Below are 11,846 nucleotides of genomic sequence, written 5' to 3'. Positions count from 1 at the left end.
GCTCTCGGCCACGGCCACGGTGACCCAGAACCCGGAGCGTGACCCTGGTCCCGCCACCCCACGCTCTCGGCCACAGCCACGGTGACCCAGAACCCGGAGCGTGACCCTGGTCCCGCCACCCCACGCTCTCAGCCACAGCCACGGTGACCCAGAACAGGAAGGGTGACCCTGGTCCCGCCACCCCACGCTCTCGGCCGCAGCCACGGTGACCCAGAACCGGGAGCGTGACCCTGGTCCCGCCACCCCACGCTCTCGGCCACGGCCACGGTGACCCAGAACCGGGAGCGTGACCCTGGTCCCGCCCCTCCTGGTTCCCAGGTCCTGGAGGGGCTGACATGAGATGGGGCGCAGGGGTCTCGAGACAGAGCCCCTCAACCGCACCCAGGGCTCACTCAGATGCGGCCCCGCGGTCTTTCGCTTCCGTCCCTCCCCAGGGCCCGGCGCTGCCTCCCCGCCCGGCACTCACGGCAGACGTCGGGCGTCCTCCAGGACACGCACACGCCCACGTCGTGGCAGGCCTGGGCGTAGGCCGCCACGGCGGTGCAGAGACACTCGCAGTCTCCCCCCGCATCGCAGGCGCACGCGTCGCTCACGCAGGCCTCGTAGTACTTGGTGGGCTCCACCTGGGGGAGACAGGGCTTCAGCTCCAGGGACCCCCGATGCCTACCCTGGTCTGCTGGCCCGTTTCCAGCGGGGCTCAGGGAAGCAAATGGCTGGTGTCTGTAGCGCGGTCCTGGCTCTGCTGAGTTCTGGCTACCGGGTGTTCCCATTCAATCCCCGGCTCCCAGATAGCCCATCCTGGCCCCCGCACGCACCCTGGGCTGATGGCTGCATCTCCCTCCTTGCCTGCTCCCCAGGATGCCTCAGCCAGGCCCCTACCACCCCCTCCCTGCCCTCAGCCAGGCCCCCACCGCCCCCTCCCCTGCCCTCAGCCAGGTCCCCTCCCCTGCCCTCAGCCAGGTCCCCTCCCCTGCCCTCAGCCAGGCCCCCTCCCCTGCCCTCAGCCAGGCCCCCACCGCCCCCTCCCCTGCCCTCAGCCAGCCTCCCCCCCGTCATACATGGGCGTGGCAGGCAGCGAAGGTCTTGCTGTTGATGATGCTGCACTGCTTCTGGGCCCAGGACTTGCGGTAAGGGTTGGCAGTGCAGGGATCCTTGGGCACCAGGGCATCGGGGCAGGACGGGGAGAACTTCCAGCTGTTGCCGAACTCCAGGGCGTCTCCGACCACAGACTGACTCCGCGTGGTGAAGTCGTTGATGGCGTTGTCATCGAAGTTCCCGCACAGGCCGCAGACCCTGCCCTGCGGAGCCCAGGAAGAGCAGAAGTAAGCCGGGGCCCCTTCCCACACGCCCCAGCACCCTAAGGCCGCACGGCTGCCCCAGAGGCCAAAGAGGCCGCCGTGGCCTACCCAAGCCCAAGCGGGAACGCAGCTCTGCCGGCGTCTCGTCTGCAATTCTAGTGTCTAGAGCTGAGAGAGGACTGACCACCTAGTCTACCGCCACCTGCTATGGCTGCAGAAGGACAGCCGCGGGCGAGGCCCTGCCCCGCCCCCTCTCCCCACCCCCTCCCCCCTCTCCCGGTGTCTACCTTTCTCTGCCGGTCTCCTCTCTGGGTCGCTCTGTCTGTCTCTGTGCATCCTGCCTCTCTCTGCACCTTCTCAATCTGCCCTTGTCTCCGTCTCTGTCCCCTGCCCACTGGGTCCCTCTGGCCTTGTGAGCAGTGCAGTGGCCTTCCTGTCTCCGTCTCACCTTGAACTCTGGATCCAGCCTGAGGAAGATGCTGGTCCTTCTGTCCCACAGTAGCACCAGGCCAACGTCCGTCTCCACCACCAGGTAGACGCCCACCTGGCGGATGGAGAAGGGCATCTCCTGCCCCGCCTCCTTCTGAACCACCTCCACCTTCCCGTCGCTCAGCTTCAGCTCGTAGTGCTGCGTGACAAACAGCACTCAGCGTCTGGCAGAGCCCCGGCTCCCCCATCCTGCCACGGAGGCCCCGCCCAGCCCCAGCCCCCCATCCCGCCGCGGAGCCTCCGCCCAGCCCCAGCCCCCCCATCCCGCCGCGGAGCCCCCGCCCAGCCCCAGCCCCCCCATCCCGCCATGGAGCCCCCGCCCAGCCCCATCCCCCCCATCCCGCCATGGAGCCTCTGCCCAGCCCCAGCCCCCCATCCCGCCACGGAGCCTCTGCCCAGCCCCAGCCCCCCACATCCCACCGCGGAGCCCCCGCCCAGCCCCAGCCCCCCCATCCCGCCATGGAGCCCCCGCCCAGCCCCAGCCCCCCACATCCCACCGCGGAGCCCCCGCCCAGCCCCAGGCCTGCATCCGGCCGTGGAGCTCCTGGTACCCTGGGCTTCTCACCCCGAGGAAGAGCTTGATGGCTTTGGAGCAGGTGGTCCCTGTGGTGCCGCAGGGGACGTTCTCCGTGACCACGCGGAAGGTGCCCTGCGCACTGCTGTTCCCGCTGCAGTGGTCCTGGGAGGGCCGAGGAGACGGGGTGCGTGGGGCGCCCACAGGCATTCTGGGACAGCCTTGTGTGGCTGGGCCCAGGCTGCTGACTCCCTACTCTGCACACCCCTGCACAGTGCACACTCGCCTGCCGTCCACACCCCTGCACAGTGCACACTCGCCTGCCGTCCACACCCCTGCATGGTGCACACTCGCCTGCCGTCCACACCCCTGCACAGCACACAATCCCCCTGCCGTCCACACATTTACACTAGTGCATACTAGCAGTCCCCACACACATGAACCAGTGCATACTCACCCCCACACACATACCTGCACCAGTGTATACTCGCAGTCTCCACTGAAACTGTAGCGCTGCCCGTCAAAGGTGAGGTAGTGGCCATCCCCATAAACAGAGCAGGTGGCCAGGCAGGGCTCATCTGTGCACTGCCACTTTCTGCTTTCACAGGTGCTATGTGGGACACAGAGGTCAGGCCTGGGCCCCTGCCAGGGACCCTCCCAGAGGCTCTGGGAGACCCTGCAGGGCCTGCTGGTGGCCGTGACCTCCAAGAGGACCTGGTGATTTAAGTATCTGACCAGAGTTTTCCTGGCTGGATGTCCCGTGACAGACATGTCAGTCAGCAGGGCCTCTGCACTGGCTCGTTCTTTCCCCAGCCCTGGCCTCTGTCTCGGGGTTGAGGATGGCTTGGAGGCCCACATGCCAGGTGTTACAGCCACCCAGATGGTCGCCCCGCGTCTGTACGGATGCCTACATGCCAGGTGTTACAGCCCGTGCAGATGGTCGCCCCGTGTCTGTATGGATGCCTACATGCCAGGTGTTACAGCCCGTGCAGATGGTCGCCCCGCGTCTGTACGGATGCCCACGTACCAGGTGTTGCAGCCCACCCGGATCGTCTCCCCGCGTCTGTACGTGGCCTCGTTGTGCACACAGGGACAGTCTTCCACAGCCACGCAGCCACCGTCGCCATCTGCCACCAGCCCATCAGGGCACACACAGCCAGGCACGCACTGAGGGCTGTACTGTAAGAGAGGTGGACAGGGCTGAGTGGACAGGGACAAAGCTGGACTGCCACGACCCCCAAGAGACTTGGCACACGGCCGCAGGGCCCCAGGAGTATCAGAGTCTTTGAAGGACCAGTCTGGCCACACTGTCCCAAGCTCCTGTGTGCTGGTGGACTTCTCTGACCCCACTACTGGAGCAGCCACAGACATCCTCAGCAGGAAGGGTCAGGGGTCATGGGGAACACCCTCAGCAGGAAGGGTCAGGGGTCAGGAGTCAGTGGGAGCCATGACAGGGTACTTACACAGGCCATGTCCAGCGTGTGGCAGCTCTTCTGGCAGCCAGCCCCGGTAGCCCCGGCTGTAGCGTTTCGGCAGTCGAAGTAGACCATGGGTGCTTCGCACACTGGGGAGGGAGGGCCAGTCAGTAGACCCGTTCCCACCATCAGGGGGGCAGCTGCACCAAAGGGGAGCAGCTGCTGCCACCCTTGAGCATGTTCCCAAAAATCCGACCACCCTGAACGTGGGAGAGCTGCACATCTGTGCTGTGTGTGGAAAGAGTGTGTCCGTGTGGATTGTGAGAGGTGTGTGTGATTGTGTGTGCTGTGTGTGTGGGAAGCATGTATGGATTGTGAGTTGTGTGTGTGTGTGATTGTGTGTGCTGTGTGTGGATTGTGAGGTATGTGTGTGTGATTGTGTGTGCTGTGTGTGTGGGAAGTGTGTGTGGATTATGAGGTGTGTGTGATTGTATGTGCTGTGTGGGGGGGAAGCATTGTGAATCGTGAGGTGTGTGTGTGTGTGATTGTGTGTGCTGTGTGTGGGAGAGGCGTGTGTGGATTGTGAGGTGGGTGTGTGTGATTGTGTGTGATATGCATGGAGGAAGCAAGTGTGGATTGTGAGGCATGGGTGTGGTTGATTGTGTGTGCTGTGTGTGGATTGTGAGGTATGTGTGTGTGTGATTGTGTGCTGTGCATGGGGGAAGTGTGTGTGGATTGTGAGGTATGTGTGTGTGTGATTGTGTGCTGTGCATGGGGGAGGTGTGTGTGGATTGTGAGGTGTGTGTGTGTGTGTGTGATTGTGTGTGCTGTGTGTGGATTGTGAGGTGTGTGTGTGTGATTGTGTGTGCTGTGTGTGGATTGTGAGGTATGTGTGTGTGTGATTGTGTGCTGTGCATGGGGGAAGTGTGTGTGGATTGTGAGGTGTGTGTGTGTGTGTGATTGTGTGCTGTGCATGGGGGAGGTGTGTGTGGATTGTGAGGTGTGTGTGTGTGTGATTGTGTGTGCTGTGTGTGGATTGTGAGGTATGTGTGTGTGTGATTGTGTGTGCTAAGTGTTGGAAGTGGCCAGTCCTTGCTCCCATCATCCTCACCAGCACTGAGGGGTGGGGAGCAGATACCACACCAGACACAGAGAAACCAGTCAACAACCTCTTGTCTGTTTGACCCCAGCACCAAATAGGGAGCTTCTCGTGGAGATGAGGGAGCCTAAGGGCAGTGATTCCCAACCCCGCCTCACCTGGGGTGGGAGCAGGGCCTCCGATGCAGGTCAGGGACCCCGTTGTGCAGGTGCTAGGAGAAGAGGGCTGTCAGCATGTCTGCTCTGGGCCCCTGGGGCCTGGAGACCCACCAGCCAGGCCCCACCCACCAGACCCCACCCTGCCTTGTCCCCACCCTGCCCGGCCCACAAGCCCTACCAGACAGCCCCGTTGTCGTGCACGGACTCGCCGTTGGGGACCAGGGAGCCTCTGTGGTAGCAGGGGCAGCTGGCTGCCGCCACACACTTGCCCATGTCATCCAGGAAGGTGCCCTCGGGGCAGGCACAGCCATCCACAGGGACAAAGCTGACCTGACAGGTGACATCCTCCTGGCTCAGGGAGCGGCAGGTGGGCTGGCAGGTGCTGATGTGGTAATGGTAGCTCATTGACTTCGGGCAGGTGGTGGTGGGTTTTGCTATGGGGTAGGAGGCAGGAAGGGGACACTCAGGAGGGTCGTGGTAAGCAGCCTGGGGTCAGCTGGCAGCCCAGTGGGCAGAGGCCTCTGGCTCCCCAGATACTAGGCGGTGGTGGTTTGGGTGTTGCTCAGCCTTAGAGCCAGGGAGCCAGGCCCTAGAAGACGATGGGGCCTCCCCCAAGCCTGGTGGGGGCCAGGCCCAGCGCCCTCCCAGGCACACTCACTGCAGAGGCCATCCCGCCAGCCGCTGAGCAGCACGCCCCGGGCCGCACAGGCACGCACGTAGGATGACAGGGCCGCGCACATGCAATCCTCGCTCTTTTCACAGTTGCACGTGTCGAACATGCAGTTCTGAGGGTGCAAGTCGGGGCATCAGGAACCCCATGTCCCTCAGGGTCCCTCAGCACCCAGCTCTGCAGGTGGAGGTCAGGACACCAAGAACCCCGCCCACACGTGGGGACATCTTCACTGCTGGCCTGGGGTCTGGAAGCTGAGTGTCCCTGCATCTCCCCACCTTCCCTGGCTCCCCCAGGATCCCCCGTGGCCCTGGTGAGAAGTACTTGTGCAGCACACAGGACTTGGGTGCTGCCTCTTGGAGCTTCAGGGTTCTAATCAGGTCCTCAGGACAGTGAGTTTTGGAAAACTCTGGTGTTTTCTCTCTGTGACCCATCAAGTGTGGGTTCTACATGCATCTGCTCTATCCCTTCCTGGTTCCCCGCTTAGCCCTTGGGTCCAGCTAGCTGAAAACCCCCAGAGTTTAGTCCCTGTGCTGGTGTGGGCTTATGGAAATGATGAATGAGTGAGTGAGTGAATGAGGTGTGAGAATGAGGAAATGGCACCACAGCACAGAGCTTCCTCCAGACCCCGCTGCCCACTGCCCACCAGGTGCCCCTCCTCAGAGTTCCACAGCCCTCTGTGGGGAACCCCACAAGCCCAGTGGTGGGGTTGTATCCAGAGGCTGGCAGAGAGTGTTACCGAGTAGTAGGCAGCAGGGTTCACGGTGGCGTGGCACTGGGAAAAAGGGCCGTTGGAGTTTGTCAGCTGTGAGCACCAGTACTGGGCATACTTCTCTGTGGACAGAAAAGAAGCCATCGGCTACTCACACACCTGCACTCCTGGTTGCTCCTGCCTGAGGTTTGGAGGTTCTGGCATCTGTACCAACAGACATGGCAAGCGCTGTCACACTGAACACAGCACTGCAGACTGGGGATGCAGTGTCCTCCCACACACAGGGAGCACGGAGCAGCCGCGGCCCAGGCTCCTCCCCCTTCCCCGCCCCCAGCCCCTCCTCAGAGCCACTATCTTCTAGGGGTATGAGAGGCCCTCACTATGGATAGGTAAGCCAAGATAACTATGCCAGGGCAGGCAGTGATGGAGTCAGGACTGGCTGAACTCCTTGCCTCTTGCACCTTGCCTGGTCCAGGAGGCTGAGTAACTAATATCACTGGTAGGTCAAGAGAGGCCCAGAAGCAGAGGCCCAAAGTGTGATTCTGGGTGCTCAGTGACAAGGCAGGTGGCTGGCTGTGACCTTGGCTGTGACCATTTCAGGGCCGTTTTCCATTGCCTCACCCAGACATGGACACCGGCTGTCCACCACCACACCCAGACATGGACACCAGCCTTCAATCTGCCCTGGGGCACCCAGACTTGCCTCACTTGCCACCCAGCACATGGTGAGTTTGCCTAATGACCTCCATTCAGAGCAGAGAGCTGAACCCTCGCCAGGGTCAGAGGGCACTGAGCAAGTGCCCAGCTCAGCAATGGGGGTGGGTAGACCAGCCCTGGGCAGCCAATGCCCACATATACCATTCTCCACGCTGAGCGAGCAGGGGTCCTCAAAGATGTTCTTAACATTGGGGCAGGCAGCCTGTGTCTTGAAGGTGTTGAAGAAAGCAGCAGCAGTGCCCTCCACCACCCCACTGATGGTCCGGAAGTCATCAGCCTGGATGCTATTGAAGTTCCCGCAGAGACCTGGGGGAGGAGGGGGAAAGAGAAGGCAGCTTGAGACCCAGGTGGGCTCTGGGATGGGGTCAGTCAGGCAGCCTGGAGATGGCGCTCTTACCGCAGGTCAGTCCCCGGAGCTCAGGTGCCAGCCGCACAAACACCTGCATGGTGGGCACCAGCTGGACATCCAGCTGCAGGCCCAGGGTGGTCTGAGCGATGATGAAGAAGGTTGAGGGTCTGAAGAGGGTGACGTTGGCTGCAGATGAAGAGCACACAGGTTGTGCTGGGGCTCGGGAGGAGACCCAGAGGCGGCCTGTGATTGGGGGGTGGGGTGCACAGGGAGACTGCAGGCAGCGCCCTCACCTGCAGAGACCGGCAGCTGCGTGTAGATCTGATTCACAAAGACCTCTCCACTGGCCTTCATCACGACAACCTGGAAGTGGCCACACACAACAAGTCAGCGTGTGGCTCAGGCCTAGGGCTTTGTCCCTCCAGCTACCCTCTCCCTTGGTGCCCGGCCAAGGCTGTGAAATGTGTCCTTGAGGGGCCTGGAGACCATCTTCCCGAGGGTCACGACCCCCGTGAGGTGTTCTGATTCCTATTCTACTTTCCTAAACTTTATGAGAACTTCCCCCCACCCATGACATCTACAGCCCAAAGTCTGTTAAAAAAAATCAACTTCAGTGAAGAAGCCTGTTGGCCAGAGATGCTGCAGCCTCTCCTACCTACGTAGGACCAGGTGGGCCAGGCCTGGGGCTCGGCATCCCGTCCCTGAGCCTCTCCACTTAGGGATAGGCACTGAGAAGACTCAAGCAGCAGCCAGTGGGGGAGAAGCCCACAGCCACTTGCTGCCCATCACGTGGGCACAGGTGACACGCCACAGGACCCCCCCCTCCCTGGGTCATCCCGGGCCTGTGTTCCCCCGCGGCACTGCCCCCTCCCCCCGCCTGTGGCACTCACCGTCTGCCCCCCACCCAGGCTCAGCGTTACGCTCTTCAGGCAGGTCTCACTGTCGGTCAGCCCGCACCTGCGCAGCTCAGCCAGCACAGTGAAGGCGCCACTGTCGCAGGGCTGCGGACACAGCACGGGTCCTCAGGCACTGTCCCTACCACCCACCTCATCCTCCCTCTCCTCCGGCCCATGCTGTGTCCCTTCACTGGGCTCCTCAGCAGCACCTCCCCCCAATCCCAGGGAGCTGTGCTTTCAGATCCCCAAATGGGGACCCCTCCCCTGCCCCGCAGCCCACACAGGGGAATGGCAATCGCCCACTGTGTGGAAGAAATCTAAGAAGGTGGCCAGCGATCATTCCAACCACGTGACCAGAGGGGGTGAGCAGGCATCCCAGGTGCCCAGGCAGTGGCACTATTCTGTATGACACAGCTCTGTGGTGTGACACTACGATGGCAGACACAGCACACTGCACGACACCAAGAGCAGCAGGAGGGGTGCCACACGGCGGCTCCCGCGCTCAGCGCCCGGTGAGGGATGTCAGGTGATGGGAGCCACATGATGGACGATGCCATGGCCCAGGCATCGTGGCAATGAGGCGTCGATTTTGACCCCTCGATTGTCACAAAATCTCACTAATGTAAAAAGTTAACGTGGGGCGAAACTGGACTGAGGATGGGAGTACATGAGAATTCTCTGGACTTTCTGCTCAATTTGTAAACCTAAAACTGCTCTTTAAAAATGCAGTATAGCCAGACACTGGTAGCTCACACCTGTAAGCGTAGCTACTCGGGAGGCTGAGATCCGAGGATCACTGTTTGAAGCCAGCCTGAGCAGGAAAGTCCGTGAGACTCTTACCTCCAAATAATCAACCACAGGAAGCCAGAAATGGAGCTGTGGCTCAAGTGGTAGAGCATCAACAACAGAAGCTCAGGGACAGTGCCCAGGCTCTGAGTCCAAGCCCCAGGACTGGCAAAAAAAAAAATACAATCTAACGGGAGAAATAGCTTGTTAATGGGCCCTTGGCTAGCAAGCACAAAGGCCCGAGTTCAAACCCCTGTGTCTCCCTAATAATTCTTATTATTACCAAGTTTATTAAACAAAAACTTCAGGGCTGAAGGCATGGCTTAGTTGGTACCTGTGTAGCAAGAGACCCTGAGTTCAAGCCCAATGCTACCAAAACAAAGACAAAGCTCAAGGTCAGAGGCATCAGCCAGGCACTGGACTGTCCTCCATCGAGGGAACGCAGGTGTCCCTGCGGAGCCCACATTTGAGGACAGGGCATTTCTTCAAGATCTCACACCAGGTATTCCCAAGGACGGCTGAGATGTGAGACCCTCGGTCGGGGGAGTTAAACCAGGAGGCTGAGCCTGGGACCCCGCCGGGTGCGTCCCAGAAAGCAGAGAACGAGAGACAGCCCAGGCCCTACCTTGGTCAGCACATAGCTGCAGTCTCCGTGCACTGTGTACTGCCTCTCATCGAACGTGGAGAAGTGGGAACCGCCCAGCACGGAGCAGGTGCCTGGGCAGGGGACCTCCCGGCAGCCCCACCGGCCTCCAGAGCACGTACTGCAGGCAGCGGGAACAGGGATAACACGCATTGGCCGCGGGAGCAACAGGCCATCCGGCCCCTCCGCAGGCCACAGGAGCCCGGGACCTACCACGTGGTGCAGTCTGTAGAGTAGTTGGCTCCCGGTGCATAAGCAGTCCCGTTGTACAGGCAGGCACACTGCGACACCGGCACACAGCCAGTCTGGCCGATGTCATCGTGCACCAGCCCTGCAGAGAACAGCCGGGCTGTGTGGCAGGTAGGCGCCAGCCGGGGCCTCGGCCAGCATCGACAGCCCAGGACACCTCCGGTCAGGGGTCAGAGGGGTCTTTTCTCCAAGGCTCAGCCACGGAAGATGGCCACCTGGAGCCCAGAATGCAGGTGCACCTCTGTGCATGGGCGTGCAGGGCTGAACCCCATCTTACCCTTGGGGCAGAAACACCCAGCGACACAGTGGTCCTCGCAGGTCTGGGAGCGCTGGGGGTTGGAGCAGGTGTCCACGCAGGGCGAGCCGCACTCCTGGTGCTGCATGTTGAGGGGGCACGTCCGGGCTGCGGAGACCACCAGCATGGGTTTACGTCCTGGCCCCGGCCCCTTCCCCCCGACCCCAGGATGGCGCGACGGAGGAGGGGCGCCCGGCTGGGGGCACTCACGGCAGAGGTCGGGACCCCGCCAGTCCTGCGGCTGCCCTCCCGCGTGGGCGCACTGCCTCGAGTACTCGGCCAGGGTGTGGCAGAGGCAGGTGGGCAGGTGGGCGTGGGCGCACCGGCAGACGTCCTGCCGGCAGGCCTCCACGTAGCTGCCTACGTCCACCAGGGCCGCACAGCCGGAGAACAGCCGGCTTCTCAAGATCTCATCGCAGATGCCCTGGGCAAGACAGGAGCCTGTGCTGAGCCTCCGCTCAGAGTGCGCTGGGGTGTCTGTCCTCTGGGGCTCGCTGCCGCTCCCCGTCCCCCGCCCCCTCCCCCTCCCCCTCATGGCTCACTGCTGCTCCCCGTCCCCCGCCCCCCTCCCACCTCCCCCTGGCCAGTTCGCTTCAAGGCTCACGTGGCTGTTTGAGCAGTTCTTCTGAGGCTCCGGGACGGGGTCTTGGCACTGCTCTGTGGGACCATCCATCTTCTGCAGGTTCCCAAACTCGAGGGGGGTCAGCTTGACATCTGCAAGAGACACAGAGCCAGCCCTGCCTGTGGGCCCTGGGCCTCAGCCCCGTGAATTCCTGGGGCTAGATCCCTGCCGGGGGCTGGCGCTCTGCCGGGAGGCCTGAGTCATCCTGCTAACACACGTCCCAGTCCTCTGCCCGGACACTCGGGGAGTCTGGAGCTGCGTGAGGAGAGGGAGGAGCCGAGGGCTCCAGCCTGGCACTAACCATACGGGACCCTGGTTCCTACCCGCCAGACGGGCGGAGGCCGGGGGGCAGCACGCGTGTGAGGTGTGTGCGGGAGCTGTGCCTCGGCAGGCCTGCGTGTGGGCGCACGCAGAGTGCGTCACGTGTGGGGAATGTTTGCATGCTGTTTGGAGATGCTGGACTGGGGCTCCCGGAGTCTGAGACCCCGGGGGGCTCTGCGTGGGCCCGCCGGCAGCCTTACTGTGAACGACGAACTCGCTGGACGCGGGGCTGCCGTTGAAATCGCCACAGAGCCCACAGGTCTTGTTGGCATACTTGCCGTCCAGCTCCAGCTGAAATGGGGGAGACGTCAGACCCCATCCCGCCCACAGGGTCCCAAGATATGAAGGGCAGACTCCCAAGGAGGGGCTGGGGGTCCTCGGAGGAGGCCCAGGCTGGGAGACCCCCACGGGAGTCGATGGAAGCTGACCCCAAGCAGGGTGGAGACACTGCACACAGGGCGCCTCCGTCTTGGGGCAAAGCCCAACTGGTGACAGCCTGACGCCCCCACAGCCCATCCCACACGCCTTCCGCCCAGGAAGGCCTCTGCGGAGCCCGTGGGACTGGCCAGGCCTCGGCTGGAGCGTGGCCCCATCCTGCCTTCGTCACAGGCCC

At 62.4% G+C, this 11,846-nt stretch overlaps 1 protein-coding gene across 1 annotated transcript in view; it reads right to left on the bottom strand.

Annotated features, from left to right (window-relative positions):
• Positions 1-11,846, bottom strand: part of Muc5ac (mucin 5AC, oligomeric mucus/gel-forming) — a 27,145-nt gene that overhangs the window by 11,840 nt on the left and 3,459 nt on the right. Inside the window, exons 5-25 of the mRNA XM_013033357.1 lie at positions 11,434-11,524; positions 10,895-11,004; positions 10,501-10,714; positions 10,273-10,398; positions 9,963-10,077; positions 9,729-9,867; positions 8,312-8,422; positions 7,715-7,784; positions 7,470-7,607; positions 7,214-7,378; positions 6,383-6,477; positions 5,632-5,758; positions 5,152-5,407; positions 4,974-5,026; positions 3,765-3,865; positions 3,329-3,480; positions 2,773-2,911; positions 2,353-2,466; positions 1,747-1,926; positions 1,059-1,298; positions 467-623 (exon numbers count right to left, since the gene is read on the bottom strand). Of these exons, the coding sequence (XP_012888811.1) occupies positions 467-623; positions 1,059-1,298; positions 1,747-1,926; positions 2,353-2,466; positions 2,773-2,911; positions 3,329-3,480; positions 3,765-3,865; positions 4,974-5,026; positions 5,152-5,407; positions 5,632-5,758; positions 6,383-6,477; positions 7,214-7,378; positions 7,470-7,607; positions 7,715-7,784; positions 8,312-8,422; positions 9,729-9,867; positions 9,963-10,077; positions 10,273-10,398; positions 10,501-10,714; positions 10,895-11,004; positions 11,434-11,524 (2,893 nt within the window). The remainder of the gene's footprint in view (positions 1-466; positions 624-1,058; positions 1,299-1,746; positions 1,927-2,352; positions 2,467-2,772; positions 2,912-3,328; positions 3,481-3,764; positions 3,866-4,973; positions 5,027-5,151; positions 5,408-5,631; positions 5,759-6,382; positions 6,478-7,213; positions 7,379-7,469; positions 7,608-7,714; positions 7,785-8,311; positions 8,423-9,728; positions 9,868-9,962; positions 10,078-10,272; positions 10,399-10,500; positions 10,715-10,894; positions 11,005-11,433; positions 11,525-11,846) is intronic.

The sequence above is a fragment of the Dipodomys ordii genome, unplaced genomic scaffold (assembly GCF_000151885.1).
Source record: "Dipodomys ordii isolate 6190 unplaced genomic scaffold, Dord_2.0 Scaffold166, whole genome shotgun sequence".
In the NCBI taxonomy this organism is placed as follows: domain Eukaryota; kingdom Metazoa; phylum Chordata; class Mammalia; order Rodentia; family Heteromyidae; genus Dipodomys; species Dipodomys ordii.
This window is presented reverse-complemented; position numbering and strand designations above follow the sequence as displayed.